Genomic DNA, 20,413 nt, shown 5'->3' on the forward strand with positions numbered 1-20,413 from the left:
GTGACAGACCTTGACAATATCATGAGCCATCTTATGGTGTGATAAGAGATTTGCATGCACTCTTAGGATTTAAATGTCAGTAGGAATAAAGATATATAAAGACTGGTTCTACAGACACAGCACAACCCTGTCCAGGATGAAGTGGTTACTGAAGATGAATGAATAACACCAGACCAGAATTTACTAAGGGAAAATGACATATTTTCATATAATTTCTTCTTCCAAAGGTGAGGGTAGATTCCAAATTGTGCGATGGCTAGACGACTGGGTCAGAGCATCTCCAAAACAGCAGGGTTTGTCGGGTATTAGTAGTTTTCAGTGGTTAATACATCACAAAAGTGTCCCCAGGAAGGACAAACCATCACTTCAACCTGAAAGTTGTTTATGAAAGTGAAAGTATGAGAGTACACTTGAGGTAAATATGTTTTTCTGACGTGTTTGTGGGGAAATAATTTCATACTTCATCAGGACCAGCACACTCAATTCAAGATGTTTATTTGTCATATACACAATAACAGACACAGCGGTTTATTATTGGGTAATGAAATTCTTATTTTGCAACTGCCCGACCAAACTATGCTTACCAATATAAAAAGAAATATATATATATAAAATACGAAATATAAAATATAAAGTGCATACGGAATGCAAAATATAAAAGTAGAATGAAAAATGAAGATAACAAAAAAAAGAGGCAATCAAACAATGTGCAAACATAGAGGTACTGTCGATATACTGTGCAATGTCTTGTGCAAAATTGCTAATATAGAGGTAGATGGTGATTATAATCCATGGTTCAAAAGCCTGATGGAAATATAGAGGTAGATGGTGATTATAATCCGTGGTTCAAAAGCCTGATGGAAATATAGAGGTAGATGGTGATTTATAATCCGTGGTTCAAAAGCCTGATGGAAATATAGAGGTAGATGGTGATTTATAATCCGTGGTTCAAAAGCCTTATGGCCTGGGGTAAAAACTGTTTGTCAGTCTAGTAGTCCTTACTTTCACACTCCTGTAGCGTCTGCCAGATGGTAGGAGTGTGAATAGTCTGTGTTGTAGGTGTGTTTGGTCTCTGATGATGCTCTGTGCCCTTTTTGTGACCCGGGTGTTGTAAATGTCCTGTAGTGGGGGGAGGACAGCTCCACAGATGAACTGTGCCATTTTAATGACACGTTGGAGAGCCTTTCTGTCCTGAGTTGTGCAGTTCCCGTACCACACAGTGATGGAATTTGTCAGGACACTCTCCACTGTGCACCTGTAGAAGTTGCTGAGGAGTTTGGTGGACAGTCCAAATTTCCTCAGCTTCCTCAGGAAGAAGGGTCTCTGTTGAGCCTTCTTGATGGTCTGCTGTGTGTTGTGTGTCCAGGTGAGATCCTCACTGATGTGAGTTCCGAGGAATTTAAATGTTTTCACCCTCTCCACCTGTGTCCCGTTGATGTGCAGCGAGGCGTGCTGGTCTCTCCTCCTCTTCCTCGGGTCAATAATCATCTCCTTGGTCTTCTCAGCATTCAAGGAGAGGTTATTTTCCAGGCACCAGGAGACCAGCCGAGCCACCTCCTCCCTGTAGGCTCTCTCATCTCCGCCGGTGATCAGTCCAATGACAGTGGTGTCGTCAGCGAACTTGATGATGGGAGTGTTACTCTGGGTGGGGGTGCAGTCATAGGTGAAGAGGGTGTACAGGAGTGGACTGAGCACACAGCCTTGGGGGGTCCCTGTGCTCACTGTCTTGGTGCTGGATGTTCTGGTACCGACTCTGACAGCCTGGGGTCTGTTTGTGAGAAAGTCCAGGACTCAGCAGCAGAGGAAGGATGTCAGTCCAAGGGTGGAGAGCTTCTCAGTCAGTCTGCTGGGGATGACGGTGTTGAAGGCTGAACTGTAGTTCACAAACAGCATTCGAACATAGGTGTCCCTGTGTTCCAGGTGTGACAAGGCTGTGTGGATGGCTGCATTGACGGCATCATCAGTTGAACGGTTCTGACGATATGCAAATTGAAGGGGGTCAATTGTGTCTGGGATGTCCTTTTTGATGTATGACATGACTATTCTCTCAAAACACTTCATTACAACTGAAGTGAGTGCAATCGGGCGATAGTCATTCAGACATGTTATATTGTTTTTCTTTGGGAGAGGCACTATGGTGGTGGTCTTGAAGCATGTGGGCACAGAAGACATGGAGAGGGACAGGTTGAAAATGTCTGTGAAGACCTCTGCTAACTGTGTGGAGCAGGCCCTCAAAGCACGGCTGGGGATGTTGTCAGGGCCGGCTGCCTTTCGGGGGTTAGTCCTCTTGAAGACCTTGCTCACCTCGGTTATGGTCACAGTAGGTGAAGAGCTCTGTGCTGCCTCTATTGGTGGAATCCCTCTGTGTTGGTTGGTGTTGAGGGTGTCGAAGCGAGCATAGAACTCGTTCAGCTCATCTGGTGATGTGTTGTGGTTGGCTATGACCCTGCTGTTCTTCTGCTGGAAATTGGTGATGTGTTGCAGGCCCTGCCACATGCATCTGGAGTCTGAGGTGTTATAATATCCTTCCAGCTTCAGTCTGTACTGCCTCTTGGTTTCTCTGATGGATCTGCGTAGGTCATATCTGGCCTTTTTATATCCATCTGCGTCACCAGAGGCAAAAGTGGTGGAGCGTGCATGTAGCATGGAGCATACTTCACTGTTAATCCAAGGTTTTGCTCTCAGTGAAGCAGTTTTTTTTTTTGAGAAATGTGCCACAGTACTTGACTAACCTCTCTTTTTATTTTCCTTAAAGGTAGACTGCCTTTCAGGTTTTTCAAGTGTAGGTCATAAAAAGAATTTTCCCCGACACCCAATTATTTTTGTTGAGTGGACTGAAAGCTACTGAATTCGAATCACAGACTTCCAATTTTATTAGTTGTTTTTTTAAATAGAACAATAAATGAATTTGGAGCCACATGGCCCTAAATTCTCCACCATTTTTTCCTGCTTCACCATGACCCAATTCAAGATACTACGTCATGTGTCACATGGTGGGCTTTCCCCGTTCACGCAAGGCATTGTGGGATACAAATCTGAAACAGGAGAGAAAAACGGAGGACGTGAGTGTGCGAATGAAACATGAAAGACCGACTACAGTAACGGAAAGCGAGAAGAAAAGACGTTATGTTATATACGAAGGAAAGGAAACGCAGGTCAGCGAGCACCTTGGTGTGATCAGCTGTTCATTTAGTGACAGAATGATGGAACTGTTGATGCACGGTCAAAGGTAAAACTGCGCATGCACACACGGACTTCTTCTGATTTCATATATATTATTTGCTCGGGAATGCCCTCAAATTAAATAACTTCCCAGCCACAGAATGGCCTGATGTTTTGTGAGATATTACAGAAATAAACATATATCACAATGACCAAATTTCAGAGAGAACTAAAGTTCACCGATTTTATGAAATCGAAAGGCCGTCTAGCTTTAAAATCAAGTCTGCACTCAAGGGAACCTGATTCAAGTCTGTTCCAGAAGTGATGCGGAAAATGACGGCGCTTCTGAGACAACTAATAGACAAAGACCTCCTGCACTGCTTTGATCAGAGGAAGCCCAGAGTGGTGTGTAGTTGTAGAAGGGGAATATTTTGAAGGGGAAAGGAATTGAAATGTAGGCAAATTGAGATTGTAATTCTAATTGAATTACACACAAACACACAAATGAATTAAAAATAGCTGATATAAGCATTCACATTTGAAGCATTATGTACATACAGAATAAATATATATGCATTTAATTATTAATATACAACCTATGTTATCATTTCCCTTCAGAAAAGTGAGGGTTCATATTAAAATATGAAAATCCCTGAAAACTCTACCATTTCAAACTTAAAGTCTGTGTCATATCCCTGTAGTTAGTGGTCTGATGCCTTCAGCAATTTTATTTTTTTTTAATAAGAGGTTTATTATATCACCTACAATATTTTTTCAGGCATTTGGCTCAATATCCTAAAGATACTTTGCTGGGCCTGCAGTTGCCACCCGCTGGGCTGGAGCACAGACTCCGAACCCTGGTCATGGAGTATTCCCTTTCCTGTTAGAGAAAGGAAAACACTAACCTGTGCAGGACAGGGTACTTTTTTTTTCAATTTTACAATAAAAACAGGCGGCACGGTGGTGTAGTGGTTAGCAGTGTCACCTCACAGCAAGAAGGTCCGGGGTTCAAGCCCCGTGGCCGGCGAGGGCCTTTCTGTGCGGAGTTTGCATGTTCTCCCCGTGTCCGCGTGGGTTTCCTCCGGGTGCTCCGGTTTCCCCCACAGTCCAAAGACATGCAGGTTAGGTTAACTGGTGACTCTAAATTGACCGTAGGTGTGAATGTGAGTGTGAATGGTTGTCTGTGTCTATGTGTCAGCCCTGTGATGACCTGGCGACTTGTCCAGGGTGTACCCCGCCTTTCGCCCGTAGTCAGCTGGGATAGGCTCCAGCTTGCCTGCGACCCTGTAGGACAGGATAAAGCGGCTAGAGATAATGAGATGAGATGAGTAATTGTTTTTATGTGTAATTATTGAACACTAGTGAAATTATTTTGCTGCTTGGACAGATAATTTTACTTGACAAGACAACTTGTAATAAATTGGTGACAATCTAGAACTAGTTTTAATAATCTCAGAGTTGGTGTTTTGTATTCTTCTACACTGCAAAAATGATATCTTAAGTTAGAATATCTTGAATATATTTGAAATGATCTAGCAATTCTTATTAGAAGAATACAAGACACCAACTCTGAGATTATAAAAACTAGTTCTAGATTGTAACCAACTTATTCCAAGATGTCTTATCAAGTAAAATTATCTGTCCATGCAGCAAGATAATTTCACTAGTGTGAAGGAATTTTCTCCTTAAATTCAGTTTTCAGATTTTTGCAGTGAATGTCGTCTTGGATATGAATGTCATGGCAATATTTGGACTTCCACTGGCAGCAAAACAGCCCAGAGCATGATGATCCTACCACCACCACCAGCTGGTACAGTGTCCCTCCGTACATCGTGTCCATTGTGGTCAAACAACTCAATCTTTGTCTCATCTGACCATACAGCTATCCTCCAGAAGGCTTTTTTCTTTGTCCGTGTGGTCAGCTTCAAACTTTAGTTAAAGGACCCATGGCATGGTGGTTTGTTGATGCTTTAAACGGGCTCGTGGAGGTTTCCGGATGTTATATCCGCAGCCTTTCTCGAAATGAACCCTCGGCACGTAGATATAGCCTCCTGGGAGAAAGCCCCATTTCAGCCCTTTTCCCAGTGCATCGTTTTGCTAATGAGAAGCATGGAGGCGGGGAAGGGTAGAGGGTGGGGGCGGGCCATGGGGGGAGGGGGAGGGGCTTGACCAAGCTGCGGGCTTGCTACCTGTGTGTGAACAGTAGCAATGGCAGGTCAAGCAACAGTCCAAGCTTTTGCTTTTGACCCGGAGTCCGACCCCGAAGCAGAAGCGCAAGCAGTTGAACAAAACCCCGTTCTCCCTCGGACTCCTTTCGTAAACTCAACGTGACACAGAGAACAGAGAGTGAGAGTGTTCAGAGTGGTAGTTTACGAACGTATAATACCCTAGGCTTGAACACGCACTCCATAACCAAAGAGGATAGAAGCAGCAACTACAGCAACATATCACTTATCCAACAGAAGACATGCATTGCGGAGCAATAGTCAAACATAAGCTCATAAGTTACAGTCAATTTCCAGACTAAACTCAGTTTAACAGAGCATGCTGCATGCTTTTTGGTTTTGTAGCGCAGAGTACCTGGCTAACTGCAGGAAGCGGTTAGCTGCACAGCTAATGTAGCCATTGCAAGGCTAACGCACCGATTTTAAAACATGGCAAAACGACTTAACAGTTATACACTTACTTGTTCGGTGTTTGTGGCTGATGCGGCAGGGATGCTTGGTACAGACCCAGGCTTCAGTGACAGTTGATGTGCAAAACCTGCCCTGTACTGTCCCAAGTTGTGGAAACATTCATCAGGAAAATGCTTCCGACAAACATACACCGTCTTAGGTAGACTCGACGGCATATTATTGGAGTAAATAAAATTAAGCCACTGGGTCTTCAGGGGCTCTCCCGTCGGCAGTAAAAACAGACTCCTTTCTGTGTTGTCACATCCATGTACAGCGCAATTTCCATGTTTCGCTCGCGTAGGTGGTGCCATGTTGTTGTGTCCTCTATGGTCTCCTCACTACAAAATTGAAGTGACGTATCTATGGTGGCAACTTTTGAGCTGGGCGGGCAATCCATACAGTGGGTGGGAATCCAGAGGGGGGGCGTGGGGATCATCTCCCCTTGCTGACGTAGTAAAGGGAAGAGCCTATCAACGCACCATTTTGACGCGCCATTCTCAAATGTTGACAAAGGGTGGGCATAGTTTGGTTTACACATTATGACATTTCTAGCCACTGGGGTGACTTAAGAAGGTCAGAGGAACTCATTTTCACGTTAAAAAACCTCAGAAAGTGAAAATTTCATGCCATGGGACCTTTAAGCTTGAAGGTGTCAATTTTGGAGCAGGGAGTTATTTCTTGGATAGCAGCCTCTTAGTCCATGGTGAGCTGAACTGTAGACAGTGATCCATCAGTGTTCAGTTCATGGCAGGGCTGTGCTATGGTGGTTCCCAGGTTGTTCCTGACCATCCAAACCAATTTCCTTTCAGCTGAGGGTGACAGTTTGGGTTTTCTTGAAGCAAAGTGGCTTGGCAAAGTGACTACACCTCACAATAACTTTGATACAATTGTTTGAACTGATCTTGGAATTTGCAGTTGTTTAGAAATGGCTCCAAGAGAAATTCCGGAGTTGTGTATATCTGTGATCCTCTTTCTCAGATCTGCACTGAGCTCCTTGGACTTTTCCATTTTACTGTGGTGTTGGTCAATCCAATGAGTGCTGTAAACAAACTCTTTTTATGAAGGCACAGAGAAGCTACCAGCTGTAGTCAATCATGATCACTAACAGGAAGTTAAGAGACCTCGGCCTTGGCAAGATAAGAGATATTTTGAAAGTTTCAGCACCTCTGAATTAATAATCTAAGTGAGCGTATGTACATTTTTGACCCTGTATGTATAATTTTGACCATGTGTTGATTTCAGAAAACCCAAAGGAAATGAAAACTTGTGCACCAAATTGTAGTGTTTTTTTTATTATTAAAGATGTATACTGTACAATCATTCTGCCACAGAAAAAGAACAGTTCCAAGAAACTCTTGAAAGCCCAAATATTACTGTACCATAACATTCATATCCAAGATGACATTCATGTCACTGTATATAAACTTCTGACCACAACTGTAGATAGTGGATTCATCTTAAACCCCTGCACACGATGTTTAGCAAATGGAAAGATTCTGTGCTGACTGTTTCAAAAGTCCCTGTGAAATCAAAAAAGCTCTTTTAGAGAGCACAAGTCATTTAGTGCTGTAGGTATCAATCATTTCGTGGCATATTTGAACATAAATGCTTGCCCTGCCCCTGTGAATAAACTGCGGGTATCGCTACAGGAGTTTGTGGGTTCTTTGTGTAGTCGTGGTTATCCAGCTCCTTGTATGTTATTCCCCTTTCAAATAAATACTTGTGTGTTTGTTGACGCTCATATCCCAAATCCAAAACCTTCCTGTTGTCTCAAACGTGTACAACTGTCATGGGCTTCGCTAACTGTGATGGTCTAAGTGGTGCGACGACGAAGAGTTCAGATACAGCGACCAATCCAAGGAGCGGTGGTTTAAAGCTTGAAGGTGTCAATTTTGGAGCAGCGGGTTAGTTCTTGGATAGCAGCCTCTTAGTCCATGGTGATCTGAACTGTAGACAGTGATCCGTCAGCATCCAGTTCAGATTAGATTAGATTAGATTAGATTAGATTAGATTAGATTAGATTAGATTAGATTAGATTAGATTAGATTAGATTCGATTCGATTCGATTCGATTCGATTCGATTCGATTCGATTCTTACTGATCCCTTTGGGAGGGTTCCCTCAGGGAAATTAAGATTCCAGCAGCGTCATTACAGGATAAACAGAGAATAGAAAATAGAGAAAAAAATTCTAAATAAATTAAATTAAGTATTTACATATACAAATATAAAAAGAATAAGATATGGGGAAGAGAGGAAGGGGGGTAAGGGGCCAGCAGGAGAGATATTGCACTTTATATTGCATATTGTCCAGTATTGCTTATTGTTAGGCTAGGCTATTGCTCCTTCCCATCCTCTGTCCTCCTGTTACCCCTCCTCCCCCACAGAGAGGAGTTGTACAGCCTGATGTCATGAGGGACAAAGGAGTTTTTAAGTCTGTTCATCCTGCACTTGGGAAGGAGCATTCTGTCACTGAACAGGCTCCTCTGGTTGCTGATGACGGTGTGCAGAGGGTGACTGGTATCGTCCATGATGTTCAATAGTTTGTCCATAGACCTCTTCTCTGCCACCGTCACCAGAGAGTCCAGCTTCATGCCGACCACAGAGCCGTCCCACCTGATCAGTTTGTCCAGCCTGGATGTGTCCTTCTTGGATGTGCTGCCCCCCCAGCACACCACGGTGTAAAACAGGACACTGGTGACCACAGACTGATAGAACATCCACAGGAGTTTCCTGCAAAGGACCGCAGCCTCCTAAGGAAGTATAGCCTGCTCTGTCCCTTCCTGTACAAGTGATTGGTGTTGCAAGTCCAGTCCAGCTTACTGTCCAGCCACAGCCCAAGGTACTTGTAGGAATCCACAGCCTCCACCTCGACCAGAACTGGTCATGGCAGAGGTGGTTCCCAGGTTTTCCTGACCATCCAAACTGCAAACATGGCAACAAGACATCACTAGGTGGACACAAAAAAGCTTGGCAGAAGATCTCAGATACCCCTTTTCCACCAAATCAGTTCCAGGGCTGGTTCGGGGCTGGTGCTGGTGCTGGTTCACAACTCGTTCAACTTGCGAGCCAGCTGAGAACCAGTTTGCTTTTCCATAGCTTGTGGTGCTAAGGGGAGCCACGTCAGTTACGTCGCTGTGTTTGCATAAACCTTGGCGCGAATATCGAAGCAACAACAACACGGAGAAGAAGAAGCAGCAACAACAACAACAATAATAATGGATGACTTCGCGTTTGTACAGCTGCTGCTTCTCGTCGCTTAAAAATGGCGATCTTTCGCGGTCTTGCGATTGTTGTTGGTTTTAACAACTCCGCCCCCCCGCTGACATAAGCGGTTCTTTCATCTGGTCCAGCAAAGAGCTGGTGCTAGCCTGGAACCGGTTTTTCTGGCCCAGAGCCAGTTCTTTGTCAGTGGAAACAGAAAACCAGGTTCCAAACTAAGCACTGGCCCCGAACCAGCCCTGGAACTGCTTTGGTGGAAAAGGGGCAATAGATACCACTTTTCCACCAAATCAGTTCCAGGGCTGGTTCGGGGCCAGTGCTGGTGCTGGTTCACAACTCGTTCAACTTGCGAGCCAGCTGAGAACCAGTTTGCTTTTCCATAGCTCAGGGTGCTAAGGGAAGCCACATCATTATGTCGCAACAACAACAATAATGGATGACTTCGCCTTTGTACAGTTGCTGCTTCTCGTCGCTTAAAAATGGCGACCTTTCGCGGTCTTGCTATTGTTGTCGGTCTTAACAACTCCGCCCCCCCACTGACATAAGCGGTTCTTTCATCTGGCCCAGCAAAGAGCTGGTGCTAGCCTGGAACCGGTTTTTCTGGCCCCAGAGCCAGTTCTTTGTCAGTGGAAACAGAAAACCCGGTTCCAAACTAAGCACTGGCTAAGGTGAGAGAGAGGGTGTCATAGGGCATATTGACCAGCAGATGGAGACAAAACGCACTGACAATCTAAATCAATGTTTACATCTGTGCAGTTATTTTTTTTTTATCTACAGATATAATCCTGATAAATATTACACATAAAATGTAAATCTAAGTTATGCTATGCTTTTAAACCATGTATGGTTTATTCATCCAGTCTGATTAGGCCTCTGTAATCTGAAAGTGATGAAAGCTTGATTGTAGGCTATTGTAAGTTTTCTGTGAACTACAACAAGGAAGTTCCTTCCTGTCAAACTGAAAGTCTGTTTAGTCAGTCGAAACTGTCTGTACTGTACGTTCAGTTTGAGAAATCTCTGTATATCTGTATGAAGAAGCAATTCCTCGTTCTGCCTGTTCATCTCGCGTTGGATATGAAATGGTGAGTTTGGTTTATTTTCTTCCTTTCTTTTCTTTTCTGCTTGCTGTTGAACCAAAAGGCTGCATCAGGAAGTTGCACAAGAATCAACAGCATTAAAAAGCTTCAGAGTTCAGCAGCTTAGCTTCATTAAAACGTCACTTTTACCAGACTTACAAGAAGAATACCACTAAAATACACATTTCAAGTTAATGTTTCTTTAAAAAAAAAACACAAAAACGTTGCATATTTCTGCCAAATTTGTGACTTTTTGAGTGTTGTTTGGTTTCCACAGGTCCTGAGTTCCTGAGAAGTTCGAGTTTTCTGTTTCCTCTATCTGACCTGTTTACTCTGGCACTGACCAGAAACTAGAAAAAGGTGACTTATACCAGGCAATTAACTTGATTTATTATTATTTTTGTTTGTTTGTTTGTTTAAAATTGTATGTACTTGTATTTTTGTCATGTCTGCTGTGCTTTCTGTTATCAAACACTTGGATGAACTGTGCCTCAGGTTGCTGAATGCCATTTAAAATGAACAAACTGTCAGCTTACACAGCAAAATACAGCGCTCAGCATAAATACACTACCGTTCAAAAGTTTGGGGTCACCCAGACAATTTTGTGTTTTCCATGAAAAGTCACACTTTAATTTCCCACCATAAGTTATAAAATGAATAGAAAATATAGTCGAGACATTTTTCTGGCCATTTTGAGCATTTAATCGACCCCACAAATGTGATGCTCCAGAAACTCAATCTGCTCAAAGGAAGGTCAGTTTTATAGCTTCTCTAAAGAGCTCAACTGTTTTCAGCTGTGCTAACATGATTGTACAAGGGTTTTCTAATCATCCATTAGCCTTCTGAGGCAATGAGCAAACACATTGTACCATTAGAACACTGGAGTGAGAGTTGCTGGAAATGGGCCTCTATACACCTATGTACGGTAGATATTGCACCAAAAACCAAACATTTGCAGCTAGAATAGTCATTTACCACATTAGCAATGTATAGAGTGGATTTCTGATTAGTTTAAAGTGATCTTCATTGAACAGGACAGTGCTTTTCTTTCAAAAATAAGGACATTTCAAAGTGACCCCAAACTTTTGAACGGTAGTGTAAGTACACCTCGTTTGAAAAGTAACATTTTAAACAATATCCCAATGAACACAAACAATTTCCAAAATGTTGACAAGACAACATTTAATATAACATCTGTTTAACTAATAACGTGAAAGTCAGGTTAATAATATAAACTTAGATTACACATTTTTTCAGTTTTACTCAAATTAGGGTGGTGCAAAAATGAGTACACCCCACAACAAAAACTACTACATCTAGTACTTTGTATGACCTCCATGATTTTTAATGACAGCACCAAGTCTTCTAGGCATGGAATGAACAAGTTGGCGACGTTTTGCAACATCAATCTTTTTCCATTCTTCAACAATGACCTCTTTTAGTGACTGGATGCTGGATGGAGAGTGATGCTCAACTTGTCTCTTCAGAATTCCCCAAAGAAAATAATTTCTTTACACCACAAAGGTGAAGGCTACAAGAAGCTCAGCAAAGCTTTACTTATCAGTCAGAATACTGTAGCAAAAGTGGGACAAAAATTTAAGAAAGATGGAACTGCAACCATCTCACAGAGACGTCCAGGTTGTCCACGGAAGTTAACACCTCGACAGGAGCGTCTTCTGATGAGAAGCGTTGAAGAAAATCGGCATGCCAGTTCACTGCAGTTATCTAAAGAAGTAGAAAGCCAAACTGGGGTGACTATTTCCCGTGACACAATACGGCGTACACTGCAGAGGAACAGCATGCATGGATGCCATCCACGAAAGAAGCCTCTCCTAAAGCCCAGGCACAAAAAAGCCCACCTAGAGTTTGCCAGGGCCCATGCTGACAAAGATGAAGACTACTGGGACTCTATACTCTGGAGTGATAAGACCAAGATAAATGTTTTTGGAACTGATGGCTTCAAAACTGTATGGCGTCGCAAAGGTGAGGAATACAAAGAAAAATGCATGGTGCCTATGGTGAAACATGGTGGTGGCAGTGTCCTTATGTGGGGCTGCATGAGTGCTGCTGGTGTCGGGGAGCTGCATTTCATTGATGGCATCATGAATTCACAGACGTTTTGCTCTATACTGAAAGAGAAGATGCTACCATCACGCCGTGCCCTTGGTCGTCGTGCGCTTTTCCAACATGATAATGATCTTAAACGCGCATCTAAGGCCACTGTTGGATTTCTGAAGAAGAACAGGGTGAAAGTGATTACTATAATGGATTTAATGGTGCTCCCTGGGATATTCAAAGTTTGGGATATTTTTTATAACCCAACCCTGATCTATACTTCTCCACAACTTTGTCTCTGACCTGTTTGGAAGCTCCTTGGTTTTCATGTTGCTTGCTTAGTAGTGTTGCAGAGTCAGGGTCCTTCCAGAACAGGTTGATTTATACAGACATCATGTGACAGGTCATGTGACACTTTGATTGCACACAGGCGGATCTTAATCAACTAATTATGTGACTTATAAAGTGAATTGGTTGGACCGGCTCTTATTTAGGGGTTTCATATGAAAGGGGGTGAATACCTATGCACACTCCAGATTTCTGTTTTTTCATCTTAATTATTGTTTGTGTCACAATAAAACAACAATTTTCACCTTTAAAGTGGTCGGCATGTTGTGTAAATCAAATGGTGCTAACCCTCCCAAAAAATCTATTTTAATTCCAGCTTATAATGCGACAAAACAGGACAAACACCAAGGGGGATGAATACTTTTGCAAGACACTGTATAATATTCACTGATATTCACTGAGTCTGAAGCAAATAATTGTTAAATATAACAGCACACCCTGCCTTGTTTTATTTCATTTGTATAACTTATAATTAATTGTGCAGGCAAGTAAAGCCAAATTAAACAATTTTTTTGTGCTACATTCAGTGCACCAAATTGTGTCTGTGTTCTGTGCTACTGTTTTTTTTTTTTTTTATACAAAGCCAAATGAAAATTGGGTCAACTTTGAAATCAGCAGTGATGCAGGAACATATTGTACAGACACAGACGTACAATACAGACACCTTAGGACTACCATATATAATATGCTCTATATAAGAGTAATATTTCTCAACTCCTTTCTCTAGGATCACCATGACCGCGAGTACGGAAAATCATCTTTGGTCCATTGAAGATATTCTCGGTCAGGGAGCGACGGCGAGTGTCTACAAAGCCCGAACCAAAGTATGCACCGTCTGACACTATTATCTGATGCTCTGGAACATTTCAGAGAGGCATTTGGTGTTTTGACCTATATACGATGTCTGCTTATTGTCTGAGAAAATGACTCACACATTGCACACATTCTGAATCTTTTTGAAGAAAACAAGTGACGTGGTTGCAGTGAAGGTGTTCAACATGGCCAGCTACAGCCGACCGTATGAGGTACAGATGAGGGAGTTTGAGATGCTGCGGAAACTCAATCACGTCAACATCGTCAAGCTCTTCACCATAGAAGAGGTGGATACACTGATGGTTATCTGATAGTCATTTTTTGTGATGGTGCTCAGAAATGTCTGCTGCATAAATATGACCTAAAACAGCATCAGATTTTCACACAAGTCCTAAAAGTAGATAAAGAGAACCCAGTTAAACAATTGAGACAAAAATATTATACCTGGTCACTTATTTATTGAGGAAATTGATCCAATATTACATGTCTGTGAGTGGCAAAAGTATGTGAACCTCTAGGATTAGCAGTTAATTTGAAGGTGAAATTAGAGTCAGGTGTTTTCAATCAATGGGATGACAATCAGGTGTGAGTGGACACCCTGTTTTATTTAAAGAACAGGGATCGATCAAAGTCTGATCTTCACAACACGTTTGTGGAAGTGTATCATGGCACAAACAAAGGAGATTTCTGAGGACTTCAGAAAAAGCGTTGTTGATGCTCATCAGGCTGGAAAGGGTTACAAAACCATCTCTAAAGAGTTTGGACTCCACCAATCCACAGTCAGACAGATTGTGTACAAATGGAGGAAATTCAAGACCATTGTTATCCTCCCCAGGAGTGGTCGACCAACAAAGATCACTCCAAGAGCAAGGTGTGTAATAGTCGGCGAGGTCACAAAGGACCCCAGGGTAACTTCTAAGCAACTGAAGGCCTCTTTCACATTGGTTAATGTTCATGAGTCTACCATCAGGAGAACACTGAACAGCAATGGTGTGCATGGCAGGGTTGCAAGGAGAAAGCCACTGCTGTCCAAAAAGAACACTGCTGCTCGTCTGCAGTTTGCTACAGATCACGTGGACAAGCCAGAAGACTGTTGGAAAAATGTTTTGTGGACGGATGAGACCAAAATAGAACTTTTTGGTTTAAATGAGTAGCGTTATGTTTGGAGAAAGGAAAACACTGCATTCCAGCACAAAAACCTTATCCCATCTGTGAAACATGGTGGTGGTAGTATCATGGTTTGGGCCTGTTTTGCTGCATCTGGGCCAGGACGGCTTGCCATCATTGATGGAACAATGAATTCTGGATTATACCAGCGAATTCTAAAGGAAAATGCCAGGACATCTGTCCATGAACAAGATTAGGTGGGTCATGCAGCAAGACAACAACCCTAAGCACACAAGTTGTTCTACGAAAGAATGGTTCAAGAAGAATAAAGTTAATGTTTTGGAATGGCCAAGTCAAAGTCCTGACCTTAATCCAATCGAAATGTTGTGGAAGGACCTGAAGCGAGCAGTTCATGTGAGGAAACCCACCGACATCCCAGAGTTGAAGCTGTTCTGTACGGAGGAATGGGCTAAAATTCCTCCAAGCCGGTGTGCAGGACTGATCAACAGTTACTGGAAACGTTTAGTTGCAGTTATTGCTGCACAAGGGGGTCACACCAGATACTGAAAGCAAAGGTTCACATACTTTTGTCACTCTCAGATATGTAATATTGGATCATTTTCCTCAATAAATAAATGACCAAGTATTATAATTTTGTCTCATTTGTTTAACTGGGGGGCGGCACGGTGGTGTAGTGGTTAGCGCTGTCGCCTCACAGCAAGAAGGTTCGGGTTCGAGCCCCGTGGCCGGCGAGGGCCTTTCTGTGCGGAGTTTGCATGTTCTCCCCGTGTCCGCGTGGGTTTCCTCCGGGTGCTCCGGTTTCCCCCACAGTCCAAAGACATGCAGGTTAGGTTAACTGGTGACTCTAAATTGACCGTAGGTGTGAATGTGAGTGTGAATGGTTGTCTGTGTCTATGTGTCAGCCCTGTGATGACCTGGCGACTTGTCCAGGGTGTACCCCGCCTTTCGCCCGTAGTCAGCTGGGATAGGCTCCAGCTTGCCTGCGACCCTGTAGAACAGGATAAAGCGGCTAGAGATGATGAGATGAGATGAGATATCAAAAATTCTAAAGGGTTCACAAACTTTCAAGCACCATCATGAGGTAGGTGTGTTTGTTCACTTCCGCCTGTCTGATTCATGTGTCACTTATCGTTCTGAACTCTTTCCAGAGAACCATGAGCAAGAAGTTTTAACATGAGCAGTAATACCTTTAACTCTCAGTTTTAATTGTAGTCTTCCTTCCTTATCAGTTAAGAGAATAAGTGCTTCGCAGATGTGTATGTGATTTACCATTTACCATTATTTACTAAATAGTTTACTAATTTACCATTCGTTTACTTGAGCTTTTTTTTTTCCAATGTTAGGTAGATGAAGAAGAATGAGTGTTCCCCCTGGGTTCTGAAAAAAATTTCTCCATCTTTTACTTGAAAAATCAAGTCAAAGAAGTATTCTTCACTGTTTCTTCATTTTTTTTTCACTTAGGCTGCATTTTTTTCTTAGTTATCGACATGCCGAAGTGGATTGAATACAGGTTTATACCAATCAAACTGGCACAATTCAAATATTTGTACAGATAGATACAGCTCTCTCCATTACAGATAAAATTTAGGCTCCACTCCAGTCTCTAATCAGAAAGACCTGATTTTGGGCTTCCTGTGCACCATCAAGCTAAAATAAACCTCTTTAGTTTGAGCTTACTGAAGGTTATTTTAGCAGGGAATTATTCAAAAGAGGTATTTAGCCTTTAGTTCAACACAAAACTTGATTAACAATTGAACAGAGTGACGGAATCCGATTTTCCCATCGAGTTACAAACCGAACACAGAACGACACAGCGTTTTTCATTGTACATTCGCCACGGGAACTCAATATGCCACGCTGCCCGAAACAGAGCTCCCTTCAGTCGCTTGCCGGCTTGACTGCACTTTCACGTTGGCGTTTTTTTACACCAATCCCTGTATTATTGACACTGTCCGATGTACTCAGGGACGGTCGGGGCTCTGAGCGTGCCTCCGGCGTGGCCCTTAAATCATCTTCAGTGCTTGATCAAGCGCGACCAAAAAAACTTCATCGGCTTCGACTGCGCCGTTGTTCGGTTCACGCAGAGATAATTATACCCTGTCCACACTAGGGATTTTGTACCGATACGAAACTACTTTCGTATCGCAACACCTGTCCACATTAGCAACTATACCGGTACTGTAGCGGTATAACTGTATCGTTACGAAACCCGCAAATGTATGGGTTTCATACCGGTACAGTATCAGTACTGTAGCGCTTCGCTGTAGTGTGGACAGATGAAGCGGCTCTGTATCGATACAAATATAATGCGCATGCGCAAAGTCACACACCTCAATCGATGTCTTCGCTGAATAAAATAGTGAAGAACGGAGATTCGTTTGTTTCTTTCTCAACTGCCTCGCGCGTTTTATACGATTCGACTGAATAAATGACCATCAGAAATACAGACTGCACATTGACAACAAAAAGCACACACACGTTGTTTCATCCACCATATATTCTCGGAAGGAAGTTACTCGGTAACCACGGAAACATTTCGCGCACGCACATTTCAACTCCCGTGAAAGAAAACCGCAAACATTTCTCGCTAGTGTAGACAGATGCACTAAACTGTACCGGTATACTTTGTGTCGATACAGTTATACCACTTTCGTACCGGAATAAGTGTGAACACAGCATTACACCACCACACCAGGCCGGTTAAGACGCACTGCGATTGCTCAAAAGCTTGGCGCTCATTTGGTCATTATGTGTAGTCGATTTTTATTGGTCACAAGCACGTACTCATTGTTTCCACTCTGGCTTCCCGCCGTCTCTTCACTGCGGTTGGATTTCGGCAAACGGAGGGATTTGTGGAGCGATTTCTATAAAAGATGACTTATGATAAATATGGCAAATACATTCTCCACTGTGGGCGGCACGGTGGTGTAGTGGTTAGCGCTGTCGCCTCACAGCAAGAAGGTCCTGGGTTCGAGCCCCGGGGCCGGCGAGGGCCTTTCTGTGTGGAGTTTGCATGTTCTCCCCGTGTCCGCGTGGGTTTCCTCCGGGTGCTCCGGTTTCCCCCACAGTCCAAAGACATGCAGGTTAGGTTAACTGGTGACTCTAAATTGACCGTAGGTGTGAATGTAAATGGTTGTCTGTGTCTATGTGTCAGCCCTGTGATGACCTGGCGACTTGTCCAGGGTGTACCCCGCCTTTCGCCCATAGTCAGCTGGGATAGGCTCCAGCTTGCCTGCGACCCTGTAGAAGGATAAAGCGGCTAGAGATAATGAATGAATGAATGAATGAATGACATTCTCCACTGTGACGATTGCGAGTCATTTTCTCTTCGTCACCGACGGATTACATTCGTCGATGATGAGCGCCGGTGGGAAGCCTGAAGAGTGATACAGATCTCTAATAAACAGTATCTGAAATCTTTGCACCCACATGAATTAAAACCGAACAGTTCATCTTTTATCTTTCCTGTCCCTCATCACATTGTGTACAAATTCATCAGTCAAAATCACACTGATTATCAAACAACTCTCTAGCCTATTATATTTTAAGGTTTTTTTTAATATTCATTTATTATTATTATTATTATTTTAATCTCATTGTTTTGTTTTTCTTTCATGTAGATGCAGACGAACCCCAAACAGAAGGTTTTGGTAATGGAGTACTGTTCAGGAGGAAGTCTTTTGAATCTGCTCGAGGAACCTGAAAACGCATTTGGCCTGCCTGAATCTGAATTCCTTATAGTGCTGCACTGTGTAGGTAAGCATTTCTCTTTCGCACTATATACACACTCCCTGGCCACTTTATTCGGAACACCAATCCACCTGCTGTTTTCTGCAGTTCTCTAATCAGCCAATCTCTTGACTTCAGTTAATGTTCACTTCAAACATCAGAACAGGAACACTTGTGATCTCAAAGTGTGACTTCCTTTCCCTGTGGCATGGGTGTCGGTTTGAGCCAGATGGACGGGTTTATTTGAGTATTTCAGAAACTGTTGCTCTCCTGGGGTTTTCACACACAACAGTCTGTAGAGTTGACACAGAATGGTGCGAAAAACAAAAAAACCATCGAGCTGACTGAGCGACAGTTCTGTGGGTGGAAGCGAACGCCTTGTTGATAAGAGAGGTCAGAGGAAAACGGCCAGATCGGTTTGAGGTTTTGTTTTGTTTTTTTTGCCAGGAAGGATATAGCAACTCGTAGCAACTCTTTCCAACCGTGGTGAGCAGAAAAGCATCTCAGCATGCGACAGAAGAAGACCATATTGGGTTCCACTCCTGCCAGCCAAGAACAAGTTCCTATTAAAGTGGCCGGTGGGTGTAGATCAGTACTGTAGGATATACAGAAAGAATCAAACTTGTAGAGACGAGGCAGACAGTACTGCATGTTGTAGGTGCAATTGGTAATTAAGTGATCAATCTCATTAAATCAGTCTCATTAATTATTGTATCACTAAATCAGTCTCATTGAATCATTAAATCACTTGTGGAATCAGTCTCATTAGTTAATACCATTAATTTTGGTGCTTAATAATAAATTACCAAACAGCTAAATTATGGTATATTCCAAATTATTATGATCACTTACCGTATTACATAACTCATATGCACCTTGGAATTCTTTTGAGATTTGGGCGACTTCAGAAGTATTGGAACAACAAATAAAACACACAGTTTCAATAATAATTGAATTTATTATAACGAAGATAAAAATGAATAATAACAGTTGAAATATATACAAATATGATATATACTTGATGAGCGTGTGTGTGTGTGAGTGTGTTGTGGTGAAGACAAAAGATTAACTTTGTGTGCTAATTAAGATGTGTTTGTGTGTGTGAGGCCTGGTGACCACGTGTTTCTAAGTTATCAAAGAATTAGCTTTGGTTGCTAAGACAAAGGAATGCTAGCTAAGGTGTGTTTGTGCGTGGGGGAGTTGACCACGTGTTTCTAAGTAAAACAAAGAATTAGCACGTATTGCTAATGAGACAAAAGAATTAGCCGTATGTGGCTAGCTAAGGCCCAAGGATCCTACCTCGTGGAGTTAAGACAAAAGGTGTGTATGTGAGTGTGGAGGAGTGTTCCCTTGAGACAATACACTTAGCCGTATTGCTAATGGGACAAAAGAATTAGCCATAGGCTAATTTCACTAGCTTATAACAGTATTAAATCCACTGAAATCTTGATGCGGTCAAAATACGTGTAATAATGAAATTAAAGTGTTAGACAGGAATAGAGAGAGCATGCAAAGCCTATCTATTAAACAATTGAGAGATGAAAACAAAATAGAACAATCATCAATTCAACACGCTGCGTGTCTACAGTGTAAACAATTAAACCGTTCCTGAGTTTAAATTCACACTACTTCAATAAAGCAAATTCCTAAGACTAGCTTTTCTGCCCAAATTTTGCCAGTCTTACTTCAGTATCTCGCCTCTACGCGAGATTATGAGATGTTCCGAGACTTTTGGAGTTTCACCGTGGTGGAGCACGTGAGTCGCTTCCGTGGAAAGCAGAGGATTTCTGGGTCCGACGCGTGGTCGCTTGTGCTGAAAAGTTCTCCTCTGATCAGACAATGTGCACAGCTTTTTAATTAGAAGGATCCGGTCGCTTCTAAACTTTAATTAACTGCTTGGGCTGCAGTCCGTACGTACGTATAATGAATAACTGAAAACCGGTTGTAACTCAAGCTGAGTTTAAAATCGCGCGATTCTGGAGTCTACCTTGGCCAAGGGTACGTAAAAGAGAAGCGCGAAACTCTGATTCTTGCAAGAAAGAAAAGAAAAGATGTATTTATCTGGTTTTCTGGTGCAGGGTATCTCTTTGTGTCTGGATGGCTTGGGATCCAAGACGAGAGAGAGACAGAAGCGTTGTTCCGTTACTTATGCCTTCATGGAGGATGTGACGTTGGTGATCCCGACCCGGCGTGACGCAGGTCATGCG

At 42.7% G+C, this 20,413-nt stretch overlaps 1 protein-coding gene across 3 annotated transcripts in view; it reads left to right on the top strand.

Annotated features, from left to right (window-relative positions):
- Window positions 1–9,967: 9,967 nt before the first annotated feature.
- ikbke (inhibitor of nuclear factor kappa B kinase subunit epsilon) overlaps window positions 9,968–20,413 on the top strand; it is a 68,581-nt gene continuing 58,135 nt past the window's right edge. For 2 of the 3 annotated variants that reach the window (XM_060910490.1, XM_060910491.1), the window contains exons 1-5: window positions 9,968–10,139; window positions 10,411–10,493; window positions 13,264–13,360; window positions 13,499–13,636; window positions 18,098–18,233. In XM_060910490.1, the coding sequence (XP_060766473.1) occupies window positions 13,271–13,360; window positions 13,499–13,636; window positions 18,098–18,233 (364 nt within the window). In that variant the 5' untranslated portion in view covers window positions 9,968–10,139; window positions 10,411–10,493; window positions 13,264–13,270. Of the gene's footprint in view, window positions 10,140–10,410; window positions 10,494–13,263; window positions 13,361–13,498; window positions 13,637–18,097; window positions 18,234–20,413 lie in introns of those variants that run through there. The other variant, XM_060910492.1, reaches the window with a different exon arrangement.

The sequence above is a fragment of the Neoarius graeffei genome, chromosome 26 (genome assembly GCF_027579695.1).
Source record: "Neoarius graeffei isolate fNeoGra1 chromosome 26, fNeoGra1.pri, whole genome shotgun sequence".
Taxonomy (NCBI): Eukaryota; Metazoa; Chordata; class Actinopteri; order Siluriformes; family Ariidae; genus Neoarius; species Neoarius graeffei.